At 39.8% G+C, this 20829-nt stretch overlaps 1 protein-coding gene and 1 non-coding gene across 3 annotated transcripts; both read left to right on the top strand.

Annotated features, from left to right (window-relative positions):
• Nucleotides 1-55: 55 nt before the first annotated feature.
• Nucleotides 56-20343, top strand: PRKRA (protein activator of interferon induced protein kinase EIF2AK2). Of its 2 annotated transcripts, XM_004267373.3 has the most exons (8): nt 56-264; nt 821-990; nt 4525-4606; nt 7221-7299; nt 8349-8466; nt 10283-10377; nt 16405-16579; nt 19627-20343. In XM_004267373.3, exons 1-8 carry the CDS (start codon nt 200-202, stop codon nt 19782-19784), a joined length of 942 nt encoding a protein of 313 aa, XP_004267421.1. In that variant the 5' UTR covers nt 56-199; the 3' UTR covers nt 19785-20343. The 2 variants fall into 2 exon arrangements, with proteins under 2 accessions (XP_004267421.1, XP_049568252.1); XM_049712295.1 differs by lacking the exons at nt 56-264; nt 821-990 and adding an exon at nt 3477-4225.
• Nucleotides 12338-12444, top strand: LOC117200529 (U6 spliceosomal RNA). The gene has a single exon (XR_004482123.1). It is a non-coding gene; the product is annotated as a U6 spliceosomal RNA (small nuclear RNA).
• Nucleotides 20344-20829: the final 486 nt, after the last annotated feature.

The following is a 20829-nucleotide window of genomic DNA, read 5'->3' as shown; positions in this document are numbered from 1 at the left end:
CTACCGCACAGAAGCTCCGCCTCCGCCCCCCGCCCATCCCCTGGAGGGACGCAAGCGGGGAGGAGAAGGGGAGTCGGAGGAGGGGAGGAGGTGGCGGCGTCGGCTCTAGCTCGCTCCTCTCGGGGACCGACCGACCCGCGGAGCGAAGACGTCGCTCCACACTGCTCTTCCTCCCGCCGCAAAGCCGTCCCTTCTGGCCATGTCTCAGAGCAGGCATCGCGCCGCGGCTCCGCCGCTGGAGCGCGAGGACAGCGGGACCTTCAGGTCAGCGCCCGGGCGGTCGGGACCGAGCGGGGCAGGGCCGGGAGTGGTGGGCAATAGAGGAGGGGGCGGGGGAGCCGGCTGTCCAGCGGCATTCTGGGTAAAGCCCCTTCCTGGCGCTCGCGTCCTCGCGGCTGCTGGCGGGCGCTCGGCCCCGCCCTCTCGGCGGCGAGCGGGCCGGGGTCTACGGCCCGGCCCCGCCCCTCCTGCGGCCTCGGGAGGCTCGGGGTGGCCGGAGGTGGTTCACGGCCGCCGCCTGGGAAAGGGGTTTATAGCCTTGGTCCCGGGAGGTTGCAGCACCCGAGCGTACCTCCCGATTCCCCCGCGAATCCCTCCTACCCGCATTCAAGTTGTCTCCCTAAAGACCTCCCTCACCCTGCCCGCCGCCCGCCGCAGCGGGGCCGGGAGACTGTCGCGCCTCGCCAGCTCTAGCCCTGGCCGACGGGGAGCTTCGGTGCCTCCGGCGTCACCGTTGGTGGCTGTTAAAACTAGTCTTTATTTGCTTCTGCTTCCCTCCCCGCTTTGACATGCAAAGCACAGCTTTTTCTGGTTTTTGCAGTTTGGGGAAGATGATCACAGCTAAGCCAGGGAAAACACCAATTCAGGTATTACATGAATACGGCATGAAGACCAAGAACATCCCAGTTTATGAATGTGAAAGATCCGATGTGCAAATACACGTGCCCACTTTCACCTTCAGAGTAACCGTTGGTGACATAACCTGCACAGGTCTGTATGCACAACGAACCCCGATAACCATGTGGGTTGGCGGGTCAGACTTGGTATTGCTTCTTAGTTCGGAAAAGTACCCTTTTTACCAGAGACAACGGTGAGGAGTAGGCTCTTAAAACTGATACCTTTCTCAGGGCATTGGGACTTTCCAACTTCCTGATCCTCTCCCTAATTTTCTGTTCCCCAGATACCAAGAGAAGCTCAGAAACATACCCTAGGATCCTCCTAGGGATCTTCCAAGAATTAGGGAGAAGCAGGAAAGGCTCTTGGAGCAGCCATAGATGAATCAGTAGGTGCTGTCAAATTTCATAGGTTATAGCAGATGCCAGGAGGCATGACCCCAGAATTTTCTGAGCTGCTCCCCTCTATGTATGGACTCATTTGGCAGTTTGGGCCCATTGTACCACACTCAGTTCTGTATCCAAGCAAAATGAGGAAGGCGGAAAGCTCAACTACACTATATTGCATAGCAGCTTCTAGTTCCTGGCACTGTACAGTATTTTAATAAGATGTTATCACCTTTTTTATACATGAGGAAATAGGTCCAGAGAGATTATAAGAAACATGCCCAAGGTCACACAGCAATGAAGTTTCAAAATTAAGATTCACCTTATTATGGTCATTGAACTTGAGCAAATGATAACTGAAGTAGCCCATTTGTAAATGTAGACATTTTATTCCTTATGTATCTATTTAATGGCAAACACAAAAAATATTGAATACTAAATTTAATTTGGAAGAATGCCAAGAAAAAAATTCAGCAAGAAGGCTGAAGTTCCACCATCTGGTAATCTGAAGGCATCATTTGTTTGTGTCCCTGAAAATCTGGATTCCGCTATTTTCATTGAAGCCACTTTAAGAAAATTTTGAAGCTTTTTTGTCTATGTGGGGCAGGTGGATTGTAGCTAGATTGTAGCTAGAAGGTTCCTCATATGAACCATGGAATCAACATTTGCACTACTGCTTTAGCTGGTCTATTTTAAAACATTCAGTGAAAACTCAAAAGTAGCCTTTTTCCCTTCAGTGTGTTTTAGATCAAAGATTAACAACCTGTGGCAACTGCTTAGTCCCCCTACTCTTCTCACACTGTCCTGTCTTCCTGTGCAAGCTTATCTACCTCCGTGGCTTCAAATACTATCTAAAGGCTGATAATTCTGAAACCTCTGTCTTCAGCCCAGGTGCAGTTACAGAACAGTGTATCTGCCTGTGCTTGCTAGGCATTATTGCTTGGACGACCCAAAGACACCTCAGTCTCTCACTGTCCCAAATTGAATCCATCTTCTCTCTCAAATCCATTTCCCCTGCATTCTCCAGCTCAGTAAAGGCACCACCGTCACCCGTCTGCTTACAGTAGAAATTTGGGTTTCACCTTCTTCTCCCTCTGCCTATTGTCCAGTCTGCCCCCAAATCCTACTTCCTAAATATCTCTTGAATCTGTCTGCTTCTCTCATCTTTCTGTTGCTACCATCCGAGCCACATGGATTATAGTTGCAGCCTCATAGCTGCTCTTTTAGCTTCTATCTTGTGGTGTCCATTTTCCACACAAAAACCAGAGTGTTTTTTCTGGCATTCAAATCTGTGCATGTACTTCCTCTTTTTAAAATCCATTCAGTGGTTTTCCCATCACCCTCTGGATGAATATAAATTTCTTAACATCATTGACAACCTTACTTCTCAAAATGTGGTCGACAGCAGCATTGCTATCACCTGGGCACTTCAAAGAAGTGCAGAATATCAGGCCCCATCCAACACCTACTGTTAGTATGCATTCTAACCAAATTCCCAGGCAATTCCTAAAGTTTGATAAGCACAAATTTAGGAGACCATTCTTTGACCTCTCCTACCCTTCAGCTCTCTCGCCTTTTGCCTCAAAGTTCCTTTCCTCAAGCTCTTACTGTCCCCTACAACTTGGGGCCTGAGAACACCATGCTGTGTGTTACCTCTGAGGCTCTGCAAGTACTTTCTCCACCTACAGTGCTCTTCCTAATCCTCCAGCTCTCCTCACCTCACTAACTTTTACTGATCTTTCAGGTCCTTGTTTAGTTATCTCCTCCTTCATGAAACCTTTCTGAATCCTTACCAAGAGTAGGGGAGCTATCCCTTTTGTAGGCTACCCTACAACCTGCACTTAGGCCTGCTGTGATACTCCACATTTCAGACGTCTTTTTTTTTTCTTTTGGTACGCGAGCCTCTCACTGTTGTGGCCTCTCCCGCTGCGGAGCACAGGCTCCGGACGCGCAGGCTCAGCGGCCATGGCTCACGGGCCCAGCCGCTCCGCGGCATGTGGGATCTTCCCGGACCAGGGCACGAACCCGTGTCCCCTGCATTGGCAGGCGGACTCTCAACCACTGCGTCACCAGGGAAGCCCCCAGATGTCTTTTTATAGACAGAATCTCACACATTAGGCTGTATACTCTTTAAGGGCAGGGACCCTGCTTAGCTCTCTACTACGGTTGACCCTTGAACAACACGGTTTTGAATTACGCAGTCCACTCATACGAGAATCTTTTTCAGTAGTAAATACTACAGTACCATACAATCCATGGTTGGTTGATTCCGCAGTTACCGAGGAAGCTAGAAATGGAGGAACTAAAGATACAGAGGGCTGACTATAAATTATGGGTAGATTTTCAACAGCGCAGAGGGTCGGTGCCCCTAACTCCCACATTGGTCAAGGGTATATCCTTAATACCTATGTTAGTGGGTAAATAAGTGTGGTTTATGTGGTCTCCAACACTTGAGAGCCATGCTTGAAATTTGTTCCATGTTCCTTTTCTTTCCTCCACACAGGAGGAATGGACATCAGCATTCTGATACCACTTTGGAAAGGTTCTCAACACCTAGTTTGAAGTCAGAAGGAAAAAGACTGAATTTACAATTTACTTGTGTGGTTGCTTACTAAAATTAGGCATCAGTCTCAGTGATTAGTCAGGCCTAGTCTCTTCTGCCCCCTTAGCTACCCATGTAAGGGATACAGATTATATGGAAGACGCTTAAGGTAATCTCTCAACTTCTTCCCTATACAAACCTTCCCCCACTGTATCCAACAGGTAGTCATGACTGCTTAGCCAAGCAGAGGGGTTTAATTCAGTATAGGAGGGGTTGTTACAGTGAAAGTGTGCACATTTTGCTGACAACGGTGTTGCTGTAAGTGGCTCCTTTAAAGGAAACTTGTTGCTATAGAAGAATTTCCTTTCTAAGAATAATGGAATAAGTTGCATTTCTTCAGAAGGTATGACATAGTCTACTTTATTACTTTATGTAATAAGCATGTATAATGTATACCTGTATAACGATTTTTATACAGGTATACAAAAATACATACAATTTTTTAAATCACAGATTTTTTAATGTATTAACTTCATATGGTATTTTATTTCAGTGTATAACTGTATGCAAGTGTATGTTTTTATTACCTAGTGTGTATATGTATAAAATGTGTAGTGGCTTTGTTTTGTATTATGCAAACATCTATGTAAGCCTCACATTTTCACAGCATGTAAAGAGTTTTTTTTTTTTACCTTAATTCAGGTGAAGGTACAAGTAAGAAGCTGGCGAAACATAGAGCTGCAGAGGCTGCCATAAACATTTTGAAAGCCAATGCAAGTATTTGGTGAGCTAAATTTCTTTGTATTCTGCAGCTCAAAAATATCATGGCTGAGGTAAGGTTAAAAGTTTGAACATGCTCACAAAAGCAACAAAGTAAACAGTTGTTAATATCTAGCTCTAAAATTCTATTTCCTTGTGAAGACCTGTCATCCACTAAAGACAACTTTATCCGTAAGAAATTAAATCCAGCTATTAATTAGTAGATGAAGGCTCTATTAATTAGTAGATGAGGTGCAACACTAGAAAACCAGAGTGTTTCTGGCAAACATCTTACTGGATTAAGAGTTTGTTTCTACAATGAAGAAAACAAGGTGTGAGATAGAAAAAGATCAGCTAAAAGTATTCTTTTAGAAATTCGAATTTGAAAGGAGACAAAGAGATTTCCTTTTAAATGTGATGTTAATTCTTTTTTTTTAATACATTTATTTGATTGATTTATTTTTTTTTGGCTGCATTGGGTCTTCTGTGTCTGTGCATGGGCTTTCTCTAGCTGCCGAGGGCTTCTCATTGCAGTGGCTTCCCTTGTTGCGGAGTACAGGCTGCAGGCGCACAGGCTTCAGTAGTTGTGGCTCGCGGGTTGTAGAGCGCAGGCTCAGTAGTTGTGGCGCACAAGCTTAGCTGCTCCACGGCATGTGGGATCTTCCTGGACCAGGGCTCGAACCTGTGTCCCCTGCATTGGCAGGCGGAATCTTAAACACTGTGCCACCAGGGAAGCCCCTGGGATGTTAATTCTTGACAAATATTTCCAAAATAAATTTGTTATCACCTTAGGTGCTTTTGGAAGGAGCACTGGTCCTGGAGCATCTCATGTATTGTAAATTGGTGTCCTTTGATTTCTAATGGGCACATCCAGGAGCACATTTTGCCTGTAAATTCTTCCCTTTACGTGCACTCAAGTATATTTGGAGTACAATCTGGTATATCTGCTCATAGCTGAGAGCAGAGGCCCATGGGAATTTAGGATGGGTTTTTTGTTTCCTAGTCATAGAAGAACTTCTGGCTTAGGGATATATTGATATTTAGGTTCTCATGCAGTGTTCCTCCCATTTACTTAGTAATTCTAAACCTTTTAGGTAGTTTAGAACCAACCAGCAAAAGCCTTGGATCTCACAAAATGACTAGGGTCATACATTATAAATGATTTATGCTAGCCTTCTGGACATGCCAAATGGCATGGCGGGTTTTGGATTTTCCCCTTGCTGGTGACGGCCATGCCATTTCTGTGCAATCCAAAGGTCAACCCAAAGTGTTCCATATATTCATAGAAATTAGTATACAGAGTGTCCTTTCTGCACATGGGCACTTCACTTTGTCAGCAAAAAAGGCTAACAAACCTTACTATGTATTTGTGCTTCTTGACAGATAAGATAGGAATTGCTAAGCTGTAAATCAGGCTGAAAGTGGCCTAATATGATAGAGACTTTCTCACTTCTCCATCACAATTACTTGGGTAGCTTCAGTGTACAGCATTGTAAGTGAATATTTGTATCTCATCAGCTTATGTAAAGCTTGAAATTCTGGCAGGTAGAAAAGAAACTTGAGGGCTTCCCTGGTGGCACAGTGGTTGAGAGTCTGCCTGCCGATGCAGGGGACACGGGTTCGTGCCCCGGTCCGGGAGGATCCTGCATGCCGTGGAGCGGCTGGGCCCGTGAGCCATGGCCGCTGAGCCTGTGCGTCTGGAGCCCGTGCTCTGCAACGGGAGAGGCCACAACAGTGAGAGGCCCGTGTACCGCAAAAAAAAGAAAAGAAACGTGAGGAAATTGAGGAAATGGCAATAACAACCTCACTGGTCATGGAAGAAATGCCTCTAGCTGCTTAGGTGGCAGTAACCTTGAAATGCAGCTTGTTCCACGTTAGGCATCCATCACCCAAGTAACTACTAAGTTCACACTACTTAGAAGAGGTTGTTCTCTTTTTCTCTAATCACAGTCCCCACATGCTCAAATCAGATTCATGCTGGCCATCAATTTTATACAGGATACATATAAATCTTAGGAAGATTATCCTAGCATAGAGCAGATAATAGATCAAACCAGGTCTTTCTTCCATAATTATCTGGATGAAAAAGCTACATTTATGATCTGTATGGTTTACATTGCCAGGCTAAACTTCCTGTTAGTCTTCCCTTTTTTTGTAGTTGTAACAATAGTGTGCTTTATTTAAATACATTTTTATTGAGCATCTATTATATATAAAGCACTGCAAGGCTTATGAGGGCAAGTAATACATAGGCCCTACCATTAAGGATTTTATAGTCTGAACAGGGGAGAGGTGTGGTGAGGGATAGACAAATCACATGTATTTGTAAGAGTGTACAACTTATGGTAAAATAATTTGTTTAAGAAAGTGTCAAACCAAATGCTACAGTGGTTCAAAGAAGGGAGAAGTTATGTTCCACTGGGGTAAAAGAATAGGCTTCTGAGAGGAAGTGGCAATTGAGGTATACCTTGGATGATGGATAGATCAGATTCTTACAGAAGAGGTGGGCGAGAAGGGTATTCCATGTAGAAGGAAAGGCAACAGCAAAGGCATGGAAAGCTAAATTGAAAATGCTTGTCCTTTACTTAATAATTTGGGGGAGATTATTTTGTTTTATAACACTTTATAAAAATGTTTAGCTTTGCAGTTCCGGATCCCTTAATGCCTGACCCTTCCAAGCAACCAAAGAACCAGCTTAATCCTATTGGTTCATTACAGGTAAGTGGCACAGTTTTTCCATACTTAACTTTTTGTCTACTGAAAAAAATGCCATAAATTTTGATAATATCATAAGGGCTGAGAGAAGGAATTAATATTTTAAAGATGGTATAACATTTTGTGTTCCAGGTTATGATCATTAGATGTTAAAGTGCTAACTTGAAATTATTTTCCTATTTATTTATGTTTTGGATTTTCTTCCATATACAGTATCTGCCTTTGGTTTGTGGAATTCTCATTTGAGATCAGCAGGACCTCAGTGCACATGGGTAGAGTGTTTTATATTTTAAGAATATTTCTTGCCACTCTTGTGACAAATCTCTACTTCTGTTGAGACAGAAGACTTTATAAGAACCCAAACTGAGTTACCTAATTCAAGAAAAGGGAAGTCGTTTGCTTATTTGCTTATTCTACCAAAAAAATATATTCAGCTTTGAATTTCTGTGTGCAGAATATCCTCCTTGCAGACTATCCATGTGCTCTGTTGGACAACTCCCCTCCCTATTATCCAACCAGTCCTTTGGTCTCTTTCCTCCTCTGTGAGTTTTTCTGTAGTTTTCTTCCCCTTCTTTCCTCAGCCTCATCCAAGTGTGTTTGTTTGCTGTCTGCTTCTCATCTGCTCTCGATCGAATGTAGTTAGTTAGGCAGCCATGGGTATGGAAGGTTATAGTTAGGAGGGGAGAGGCTTTAGGAACTGATGGCTGTGAGACCTGTAGCTGTCCTCTCTGATGTTCCCAGAGGCTGAACGTAGCTTGTCTTTGTTTGAACTCTTTGATATCAACTCACTACAGCTTAATGGAAGAGCACCATTCACTGCTTCACCACAGGAAAACTGCTTCCGTTTTGGTATTGTGGGCCTATAAGATATAAAATGCAGGAATATCTCTGGGAAATAGAGGGCCTTCTCTCATTTTTTTCATTGCAGAATATCATTATTCTTTGCAAACATATAAATAGATATGGGATCAAAATCATGAGAGAATATCATTTGTGTGATTGAGCCACTGCATAGTAAAAATTACTAATAAATCCTCATCTCGATTTTCTAGGAATTGGCTATTCATCATGGCTGGAGACTTCCTGAATATACCCTTTCCCAGGAGGGAGGACCTGCTCATAAGAGAGAATATACCACAATTTGCAGGCTAGAGTCATTCATGGAAACTGGTACTTATTCCTTTTTACCCTCATACAGTTGAAGACATTTGAAATATTTTGAGAAGATGAATGACCATAGAAATTTCTGTTGCAATTTCTTTTCAAATATTTCTATGGGGAAAAAAACTGACACTCCTGGTCTACTGTTTCTAACTTTCTGCAGTTGAATTTTTTTTTTTTTAATTTTTTAAATTTATTATTTATTTTTGGTTGCGTTGGGTTTTCGTTGTTGCGCGCGGGCTTTCTCTAGTTGCGGCGAGCGGGGTTACTCTTTATTGCGGTGCGCAGGCTTCTCATTGTGGTGGCTTCTCGTTGCAGAGCACGGGCTCTAGGCGCTTGGGCTTCAGTAGTTGTGGCACGTGGGCTCAGTAGTTGTGGCTTGCAGGCTCTAGAGCACAGGCTCAGTAGTTGTGGCGCACAGGCTTAGTTGCTCCACGGCATGTGGGATTTTCCTGGACCAGGGATCAAACCCATGTCCCCTGCATTGGCAGGCAGATTCTTAACCACTGCACCACCAGGGAAGTCTTCTGCAGTTGAATTTAAGTATAAATGTTTGGCTTAAGAATACTTTACTTCTTAATTTGATATTTTTTAAAATTATGAGTTGGTAATGGAGAAACAAATAAATAATTGACTCTTTAAACAGTCTTCATTGATATAATAGGGACTTAAAAATCATTTTGGAGAAAAAAGCAGTAGTAAATCTCTTGGAGTTTCAATAGCTATTCTAGAAGATAGGAGGACAAGAAGATTACATTTGAAAACAAGATGATTATTAAGAGGCTGATGGCAAAAAATTGCAGTGGGATAAAAATAAAGTAGAAATTAACCTTTTAAATTACAACAACTTTACGTTGTAAAGGCCACAGACTATGAGAAAAAAGTCACTTAATAAAGTACTCCCGAGGATTCCTATTTTAACTTCTCTAGCATGTTTTTGTTAAGTGGCTTGAAATGGAATTTTACCTTGGTTAGATATTAGTCTTAAGTAATAAGCAGCTGTTTGCCCTTGAGAGGTAGTGTGGGCCAGTGCAGAAAGCCCTAGGCCAGAAGCAGGAACCTCAGCTTCCTGTTCTTGATGCAGTCCTTGATTTGCAAGTTTAGGTAAATTGCTTAATCTCCCTGCCTGGATCTCAGTTTTTAAATCTGTAAACATGGAAATAGATGATATTGATAGTGTCTTTCAACTCTAGCCTCTCCTATGCCCTTCTTATTCATGTTAAAGAAAGAAATTCCACATAGTTATCAGTGTATAGGAGATTATAAGCAAGAAATAGACATTGAAAGATAGCAGTTGTAATTCAAATGTACCTTGGTAAATTTGAATATTTAGTCAGAATTAAACCAAATATGGTTCATTAAAGCTAGACATAGGGAGATACATCTGTTAAAGAAAAACAAAGTGTAACTATTAAAGATAAACTGTTAAAGAAACGTCTTCAAAAATGTAACCATTAACAGTTGTATGAAGCACAACAAGTAAAGATGTCACGTCTATAAAAGAATAGTATACGGGCTTCCCTGGTGGCGCAGTGGTTGGGAGTCCGCCTGCCGACGCAGGGGGGCGCGGGTTCCTGCCCCGGTCCAGGAGGATCCCGCGTGCTGCGGAGCGGCTGGGCCGCTGGGCCTGCGCGTCTGGAGCCTGTGCTCCGCAACGGGAGAGGCCACAACAGTGAGAGGCCCGCGTACCGGAAAAAAAAAAAAAGAATAGTATACAAAAACCATGAGATTGTTCTCTGACCAAACACAGTACATTAAACATTTGGTCATTCTCTATGGACACTAGCTTATTTTCTAAACCTACTATTTCTTTTTCTTTATTTAGGAAAGGGGGCATCAAAGAAACAAGCCAAGAGAAATGCTGCTGAGAAATTTCTTGCCAAATTCAGTAATATCTCTCCAGAGAACCACATTTCTTTGGTGAGTAATGATCGGAGGTCTACAATGTTAATGTGATTAAACATCTGTTGCTGTAGGAAACTTCTCTAGATTTCTTTTTGTATAGATACTTCAGAGTTGCAGTTTTAAACAAATCCCTTAACTGTTGAGTAATACACTACCCCAATTTTAGCTGCTTGCAGTATGTGAGCCAGGATCACAGGCGTGGCCAGGTAAGAGAGTTTGGGAGGCACAGTCAAATTCAGAATAATATGATGGTATCTAAAGATGGTAAGTCACTAGTGCCACTTTTGCCTTCAGATTGACAATTCACTCCCATCTCTTGGTTCATCCATTCATTTATCCACTCAGCAAACATTTAGGGAACTCATTATTTGCCAAGCTTGATGCCAGGTACTGGCATTTGGTGAACGAGATAGTCTCTGGCCCTAAGGAGTTTGTAGCCAGCCTACTGAAAGAGAAAAGAACCCTACAGACTGGTCCTTCCAGAGGCGTCTTGGGAACGTAGGAGAAGGATCCAACTAAGACGGGGTTTTAGGAAGACTTCTTGGAGGAAGTAATAGCTGAGCTGAGACCTATAGGATGACAACAGGAAAAAAGAATTCCAGAGGGAAGAAAGACCATGTACAAAGACCCAGGAGTGAAACACTTTATGTGATCTAGGACCGCAGAGTAATTTGGGATGGCTGGAGCATATTCATAGATTTGGAGGGAGGGAGTCTCAAACAATGAGGCCGGAAAGGAAAAGAGGGATTGAATCTTGCAGGAACTACTATGTTAAGGAGATTGAACTTTATCCTGAGGGTAGTGCAAAGTCATTAAATAAATTTAATATGTAAAGGACAAGATCTAATTTATACATTAGAAGGGAAATCACTGGCAGCATTATGGTGAGTGAATGAATATTAGAGTCAAAGAGACCTGCTACAATGCTGTTTTAGAAAAGCAGATGAGAAATGATGGTGGCCTAGACTAAGGTAGTGGCAGTTGAAATGATCGATTTAAAAATTATTTTAAAAACTGAAGTGAATGGGGCATGGTAACTGATTACATGTAGGGAGTAAGGAAAAAGAAAGAAATAAACATTTTTAGCTTGGCAACAGAGTAGATGGTGGTACCATTCAATAATATGGGGAACACAAAAGATGAGTAGGATTTGAGGGGGAGCAGATAGTGAGCTAAACGTAGGATATATTGAATTTGAAATGTTTGTGGAGTAGCTAAGTGAAAATGTTGAGTAGGGAGCTGGTATTCAGATAGAGAACTTAAGAGATCGGGCTACACATAATATATTAATTGAGATTCTGATATTTGTATATAGGTATGTATGGTGGTCCATTATCTGAGAGTAGGATGTTAGGTAGGAAATGAAAAGTGAAGACTATAGGAGTGTCCTAAGCTTCTGATAAAAAAAAAAAATGGCTCATTCTGTAGGGAAAAAAGACTATATCTGAATAAGTAATATAGTTTTGGTTTTGATTTTTTAATAGAAAAATATGAAACACTGCATTCACTTCTTTTAAAACTAGATGAGAGATGAAACCATAATCACAAAACACAGGTTTGTAGGTGAATTCTGTTAAATCATCAAGGAAGAGATAATCTTCCATGCTATTTAAACTCTTCCAGTTAATATATATAACAAAGGGGAAGCTTCTAAATTTATTTTCCAAAACTAACATAACACTAATATCTGACAATAGCAAATCCCAATGGCAAAAATTATGGATTAATCTCCCTTATGGTGAAACACCTTAATATTCAGTAGAACATTAAAAGAATAATATACCATAGACAAGTAGGGTTTATTTTAGGACTGTAAGAGTGTTTCAGTGTTGGTAAATCTATTACTATAACTAATCACATTAATGGGTTAAAGGAGAAAAACATTATCCTCTCAATAGATGCCAAAAAATTTTGACAGTCATTACTGATAAACTCTTGTAAAATATCCCTATTGTGATTTAAAATATATACCTCAGTGCTCGCTTCGGCAGCACAGAAACTAAAATTGGAACGATAAAGAGAAGATTAGCATGGCCCCTGTGCAAGAATGACATGCAAATTCATGAATCGTCCCATATTTTTATAGCCAGGATGTGGAAGCAACCTAAGTGTCCATTGACAGATGAATGGATAAAGAAGACGTGGCACATATATACAATGGAATATTACTCAGCCATAAAAAGAAATGAAATTGAGTTATTTGTAGTGAGGTGGACGGACCTAGAGACTGTCATACAGAGTGAAGTAAGTCAGAAAGAGAAAAACAAATACCATATGCTAACACATATATGTGGAATCTTAATAAAACTAAATGTTTCTGATGGACCTCGGGGCAGGACAGGAATAAAGACGCAGACATAGAGAATGGACTTGAGTACACAGGGAGGGGGAAGGGTAAGCTGGGACAAAGTGAAAGAGTAGCACTGACATATATACACTACCAAATGTAAAATAGCTAGTGGGAAGCAGCTGCATAGCACGGTGAGATCAGCTCGGTGCTTTGTGACCACCTAGAGGGGCAGGATAGGGAGGGTGGGAGGGAGATGCAATATATGGGGATATATGGGGATATATGTATACATATAGCTGCTTCACTTTGTTATACAGCAGAAACTAACACAACACTGTAAAGCAATTATACTCCAATAAAGATGTTAAAAATAAATAAATAAAATAAAATATATACCTCAGGAAAAAAATCAAAATCATGGGTACATGTTTACATAGCTTATCCATTCCCATTAATTTCAGAAATAAGGCAAGGATGCCCACAGATACCTTTTTTTTTTCCCTTGGGTCACACCATGCAGCTCTTGGGATCTTAGTTCCCCAACCAGGGTTTGAACCCAGGCCCTCAGCAGTGAAAGTGCTGAGTCCTCACGACTTCCCAGGACTGCCTGGGAATTCCTGATACCCTTTTTTTTAAACATTGTTCTAGAAGTATCAACCAGCATAATCAGAAAACAAGAGGTTGGAAATAAGAGGAGATAGAAACGATCATTAACTATAAATAATATAATTGTATCCCTATAAAGCCCTAGAGAAAAACTACCAGATATAATAAGAGAATTCATCAAGGTAACTGATCATAAAATTAATATACAGAATCAATAGCTTTCTCATATTATTTCTGTTACAAAGGTAACCACTAGAATAATTAAAAATAGAAAGGTGAAAATTATTGCTTCTGGAAAGAGGACTTGAAGGTAGGGAGGAGGATTGTTGCTTTTATAATTCTGTACTATTTAATTTTTTTGTTGTATGTGTGTATTACTTTTAATAATAAAATGTATGAAGCTTGATAACATTGATCATTTTATAGCAAAATAGAAACTCTGTCCTGAAAAAGCATACTAGAAAAAATTAATAGCTTCCCTATTTATCAATATTACAAAATGGAATATAGAAGATCCTATTCTCAATAGTAGAGAAGAGGATAATATGACAGGGAATAAACTTAGAAAGAAATGTGCAGGACTCATATGAGAAAAACTTTAAAACTCTAGTGAGGGATTTAACAGAAATTGAATAAATGTAAAGCTATCTATTTTTGATAGAAAGACTCAATACTGTAAATATATGAAAATGTAATATAGTCTTAGTCAAAATCTACCAGAATTCATTTTGGATCTTGATACAACTTTACTGAGTTTATCTGGAAAAATACTCAAGAATAGCCAAGAAAACTGAAAAGGAAGAGTACGGGAGGTGGGGTTATACCCTACCAGAAAATAAAACATACTATAAAACTATAGTAGTTAAACCAGCTTTTGTATCGCAATAGACAGAGGATAGGTATAGATGCCAATCCATATAGGAAGATAGTATATGACAACAGTGAGATTTCACATCAGTGGGTGAGAGGATGAATGGTATAGAAATAACTTACAGCCACATTGTGGGGGGAGGTGAGGGGTGGCGGAATACACATGCACACAGGTGTATGATATATTTAGGTTGCTACCTTATTCCTTACATTAAAATAAATTTCAAATGGATCAAAGATTTAAACGTAAGAATTGGAACTGTATGAGAAAACATGGAAGAGCTTTCCTTTTAAAATTCTTAGCATGGAAAAGCCTTTTTAAGCATAACTTAAAACATAGAAGCTGTAAAGTAAGATTCACAAATTTAACTACATAAACCTACACTGCACAGCAAAATGTCTGTAAATAAAACTAATAAAAACAAAGTAAGAAGAAACTGTTTTGAACACATGAGTAGGAAGGGACTGTTTTCAATACCAAACATAAAGCTTACACATCAATAAAAAAGGCAACCCAGTAGAAGAAATACAAATGGTGGGGAAAAAAATGTTCAACTTTATTCATGCATGTTAAACAAGATACTATTTTCACCTTTAGTTTGACAAAACCTACAAAGTTTGACAATACCTGGTATTGGCTAGGGTGTGCGAAAACAAACACCCTCCAAGACACTTGATGGAAGTATACATTGGCTCATAAATCAGTTTGGAAGTATTAATATTTACCAAAATTAAAAGCATACATGTTCTTTGACTCAGCAGTTCTACTTCTAGAAATTATTCTGTCGAGAAAGTCATCCAAGTGCAAAAGAGTTTCATTGTAACACTGTTAGTGAAAGAAACCAGAAACAACCTAAAACCTACAGTTGGAGACTGGTAAGGTAACTGTAGTGCATGTATGTGCAGTGCAGTGATATGAGAAAACTTAACAGATGAGAAAACTTAACAGTATCAGGTGTAGAAGAGTAAGCTATCATTTTTGTTTAAAAAGATTATACGTGTGTCTGCTTAAACGTGCATAGAATGCGTACGGAAGTATACTGAAGAGGTGTTTAATATAGCAAGTATCTCTGGGGAGTGGAATAGAAGTCTGGGGAAGGGGCAGCAAGGAAAAGAGACTGTTCTTCGTATGTATTTGTTCTTGTTACAGGTATCCTTTTACTATATGGATGACCTATGATTTTTTTAAAAACAGCATTTTTTAAAGTTCCAGTCAAGGAATGTAAAATTCTACTTAGTAAATTTTGCAAATTATGCAAAAATTACCCAATTCTTTATCATGGCCATCCCTATGATCTTTTGAAAATCCCTTAACCTCTGTCAAGCTCATTGATAAATAAGACCAAAGGACAGGTTGCCCTACTTACTTCAGAGAGTAGTTTTTTGTGGTTTTTCTAATGGCATATTATATGAAAGCAATTTAAAAACCATAAACTAACATGGAACTGCAAAGTATTCTAAGAACAGAAGTGAAAAAGTAAAGATAGAGGGGAAAATAAAGAGAAGAGGAAAAGGAGAAAAGAAAACAGAAAAAAACAAACTCAATTGGGTTCTGGGATAAGTCTGATAAGAATTTTTTGACATCATGCCATTCATTTGAACGTCTTGTTCTCAAACTTGCACATTTCACCTTGTCTACAGTTTCTTTGTTTTCTGCCTCACAGCTGTCAGTTACAGAGACTGGTATTTAATACAAGAAGCCATAAAGATATGAAAATTCCTTTATATTTTAATTTGTAAATTGCTCCATTAGGCAGACTCGATTACAGTTGACCCTTGAACAACACAGGTTTTAACTGCTCAGGTCCACTTATATGCAGATTTGTTTCCATAGTAAATACTACAGTCCACGGTTGGTTGATTCCGTGGATGCAGAACTGTGGATACAGAGGGCCGACTATAAGTTATACACGGACTTTTGACTGTGAGGAGTGTCAGCTGCCTTAACCCCCATGTTGTTCAAGGGTCAGCTGTATCGCAGATTTGTTTATCGTGCTCTTAAATATGTTATACATCTTAACGTGACCATCAGAAATTTTGACTGAGACCTTTATACTATACAAAAGTATTTTTAAATACTTCCAGTATATTATTGCACATTCCTTTTTCTTTAACATTGTGGTGTTTGTTAAATGTGTGTGCTTGTTAGTGCTATCTGGTTTAAATCGGAAAGTTTAAACATGCTTTATAAAGTATTAAATGTGAGTGCTTAATTAATACTTATAATAGCGTCGGAACCCAGTCCAAGAGTCTTAACTTTCGTCTCTGTTTTTCAGACAAATGTGGTAGGACATTCTTTAGGTTGTACTTGGCATTCCTTGAGGAATTCTCCTGGTGAAAAGATCAACTTACTGAAAAGAAGCCTCCTCAGTATTCCAAATACAGATTACATCCAGCTGCTTAGTGAAATTGCAAAGGAACAAGGTTTTAATATAACATATTTGGATATAGGTATGATTTTTTTCTTTAGCTTATGCTAAAACCTGTTTATTTTTTTAAATGTTTGAGGAACAAAACCTCTATTATAATTTTTTTCATTGATTGGGGATTCTGACTATATATAATTACTAGAACAGTAACATATATCATTGGTATGTCCCATTCTTATAAACAATAAAAATAGAGGTAACATCTATACAGTTATAATAATAAAAACAATAATAGCTAAGAGTTATAGAGTTACTATGTGCCAGATACTGTTCTAAGGACATAACATATTTCAACCCACAGAATCCTCAAACTGTGAAGTAGATTCTATTATTCTTATATATGTGAGGAAAGTAAGACAAAGAAAGGTTGAGAAACTTGCCTGAGATAACATAGCTGCTAGTCAGTGGTAGAGCCAGATTAGAAGAGTCCCTGCTGATATAATATCTATTAAACCAGCCCTGATGGGCAGCTTGACAAATAAAAAGGCACCCACATTTCTAGAACAAGTACCAAGTTTATGGGGGTCAGGCCAGACGTCTTCTCTCCACCTTATCACTGTGTACCACTTCTGGGAGATAAATGGGGACAATCTATAGTTTTATCTCATCTCAGCTATGAACTGCTATATTTTTTCTAGCTCATAATCACTCAGATAGACAAATGCAGACAGATTGGAAAGCAATCAGTGTGGATTTTCTTTTAATGCAGTTTATAACTGGCTAATTTGTTTGTATGTGTGTGTTCTTGTGTGTTTTTGGTGTCTTGATTTAACATCAGTATAGTATGTGAAGAATTTGATACCCCTTATTCTAGCCTTAGTGACCTGGGGGGACCTAGCTTGTCAGAGCTACTAGCACTGAGAAAGTAGGGTGTTTAGGGACTGAAAGAACTTCTAATTTTCTCTACTACTTTGGGATTGAATGATGGGTCAGGTACAGTGCCTCAATATACTGAGAATTATGCAGAACCTGGGGAATAATGCAGAAAGATGATCAGAAAACGTAGCTGATTGAGAGACCATTCATTCAAAAAATATTTCTTAAGTATCTACACATTGTTGGGTGTTTGAGACACAGATGAATAAGCCATGTCATGAATATGACTATGGAAGGTTTTGAATCTGGGAAAAGAAGGAAACTTGAGATGGTTTTTTAGATTGCAAATTAATGATGACTTTGAAATGCTCCTTAGCAATTTTAAGAACTAAATAGTTCTTGTAAACATAGAACAGCAGTTTAAAAACCACAGTCAGTTAATTTGACTCACTTCTATGCAATTACTCTCAAAAGAACCTCAGTGTTCTCCAAAGAAGATCTACAAATGGCCAAGAAGCACGTGAGAATGTGCTTACTATCATTGGTCATCAGGGACATGCAAATCAAAACAACAGTGAGGTACCAATTCACACCCAGTAAGATGGCTATGATGAAAATAGAAAATAACCAACGCTGGTAAAGATATGGAGAAATTGTAGCCCTCATATGTTACATAGTGAACACGTAAAATAGTTTAGCTGCTGTGGAAAATCTGAGGAGTTTTGTTGCTCCTCAAATGAATTACCATATGACTTAGTAACTCTACTGCTAAGTATGTACCCAAAAGAATTGAAAGCTGGTATTCCAACAGATACCTGTACACACATGTTCATAGCAGTACTATTCACAATAGCCAAGAGGTAGAAACAGCCCAACGTCCATTGACAGATGAATGAATAAACCAACTGTGGTATATATATGCCATGAAATATTATTCAGCCACAAAAAAGAATGAAGTTCTGATATATGCTACAACATGGATAAACCTCAAAAATAATTATACTAAGTGAAAGACAGACAAAAAAAAGTCACATATGATTCCATTTCCATGAACTATCCAGAATAGGTTAATCCACAGATTGGTAGTTGCCAGGGGCTGGGCGGTATGGGTGGGGATAGTGTTTTCCCTTGGGGTGATGAAATGGTGAGAATGTTGTGGAACTGGATAGAGGTGGTGGTTGCACAACATTGTGAATGTACTAAATGCCACTGAATAGTTCACTTTAAAATGGTTAATTTTATGTTACGTGACTTTTACCTCAATTTAAAAATGAACCTAAGGCTTCCGTGGTGGCGCAGTGGTTGAGAGTCCGCCTGCCGATGCAGGGGACACGGGTTCGTGCCCCGGTCCGGGAAGATCCCACGTGCCGCGGAGCGGCTGGGCCCGTGAGCCATGGCTGCTGAGCTCCGCAACGGGAGAGGCCACAACAGTGAGAGGCCCGCGTACCGCAAAAAAAAAGAACCTAGATGCTAGAACTAGAAAGCCTCTTCACACATTAAATAATCCCATTGTGTCTGGATATTTTATACTATATTGATTCTAGCTGAAATAACATTTAATCATGACAATTTCAAACAACTCACCTGTTTCTACTCCTTTCCCTGTCTCAATAAACCATCTTTAGTAAGAGTGATTCATCAGATGTTAAGACCGTTTGTTTTCAGGGCTTCAGTGTTGTTTTAAAACATCCTAAACAAATATACAAAATGGAATTAAACTCTCTGCACAGACTTAATAACCAAAGAACATGACATCACAAGGGAGGTTTTGCCCTGAACCGTGTATTTCCTGGTTCAGTGTCTACTGAAAATAACTGTAGACTTCAGAGTGGAAAATACAGTCTCTCCAGTCCTCTAGCAAATGTTTTTTTTCCCCTTTTAAAAAAGTTGCTGTGGTTCAGTAATTTGCAAACACTGTTAAACTAACCACATTAAAATTGCCTTGGGAGCTCTTTGAAAATGCAGGAATCTGGCCACTCCAACCCCTAACCCTGCGTTTCTGATAGAGCAGGCTGGAGTGAGGCCCAGGCACCTGGATTTCTTTAAAGTTCCCCCAGGTGATTATGAAGCACAGCTGTGTTTGAGAACCGCTGTAGCTGGGCAGTTTGTACAAGAATGACAAAGATGATAAGTGGAGTAGTATACCATGGATGCTTAGGGAGAAAGACGGTAATAACAATTGTATTGTTTTTACAAAGGATCTGCTTTCTATGCACGTGGCATTAATCATCATGTTTGAATGTGTCATTGCAGAAGAACTGAGTGCCAATGGACAGTATCAATGTCTCGCCGAATTGTCCACCAGTCCCATCACAGTCTGTCATGGCTCGGGGATCTCCTGTGGCAGTGCACAGAGTGACGCAGCTCACAATGCTCTGCAGTATTTAAAGATAATAGCAGAAAGAAAGTAAACTTGGAACAACTTAGAAAACCCTTCAGTAGCACATAAGAAGGTCCCCTTTCTCCCCTTCCCAAGTAAGACATTTACTATAATGTTTGAGTTTGTGTGTTGGTTCTAAATCTCTTCATAGTTTCCATGAACACTCCAGATTTAATTATCTCCTGGTAGTTGTTATTAAGATGTTTTTAATGGCTTCGACTTTGTATTGGTATATTGTATTTATAAACTTTGTACCATAGGCAGAGTGTAGCACCCATTTTACAATGCCATGTACATAGAAGGAAAAAACTGCATGATTGTTGTTGTTGAGGAGGAGGAGGATAAAATAAAACTGCTAGCAACAGTCTTTCCTACTGGTGCTTAACCTCTTCTTTGTGCAAGGCTTTGTAAAGGGATTTCGAAGGAAGCCCCTTAGAATTAGTGTTGAGGAACGCACTAACAGGTTTTAATTGAATGTGATTGTTAAATTTCAGGGAACGTGATTGGTCTGCTGTGTATTTGAATCCATGTAATAAAGAGCTGTTGTTATAATGGGTTCTGTTCATTTCATTAAAGTGCTACTGACTCGACTGTGGCCCTGTTCTTTTTAGCCATTCTTGTAACATTACAATGTGGATACTGTGTTATTTACATATCTCTAGTTTATTTCTTAGAGTCAAAGGTTAAAAAAAAAAAAAACCCCAAAATTTACAAATGTATATGTGATGAATCACTTCCATATTTTCTCTACGCATATGCAGTGTTGTCTTATGCTTTGACATATAACCATTCATAGATGAATAGTAGTTGAAAAAGCATTAGAATTACTGAAACAAAACTTTCCAGTGCACTCAATTCAGTTACAAGAACGTTTCAAACAAAATAGTGAGTGCTTCAAAGGTTAGGGAATAAGTCTCATGAGCAAATTTTAATTTTGCCTTTTATGTTTTCATATGTCATCTCATAACACCTCAAGTCTGCCATCTGTCAGCGCCACCTGTAGATCAGGGAATACCTCAGAGAGGAAGAGAGCGCTCAGTGGTAAAGGTAGATGTTGACAACCTCAAGTGTCAGTC

Source organism: Orcinus orca, chromosome 7 (assembly GCF_937001465.1).
Source record: "Orcinus orca chromosome 7, mOrcOrc1.1, whole genome shotgun sequence".
NCBI classification, from domain to species: Eukaryota; Metazoa; Chordata; class Mammalia; order Artiodactyla; family Delphinidae; genus Orcinus; species Orcinus orca.
The sequence above is the reverse complement of the archived record's forward strand: the minus strand, read 5'-3'. Positions and strand labels throughout refer to the sequence as shown.

Bases quoted from the DNA above. Each gene is read 5' to 3' on its own strand.
- PRKRA (XM_004267373.3), top strand. From the start codon at position 200: ATGTCTCAGAGCAGGCATCGCGCCGCGGCTCCGCCGCTGGAGCGCGAG. The intron at 10,378-16,404 runs GTGAGTAATGAT...TCTGTTTTTCAG, and splicing joins CAGAGAACCACATTTCTTTG to ACAAATGTGGTAGGACATTC. The intron at 16,580-19,626 runs GTATGATTTTTT...GTGTCATTGCAG, and splicing joins TATAACATATTTGGATATAG to AAGAACTGAGTGCCAATGGA.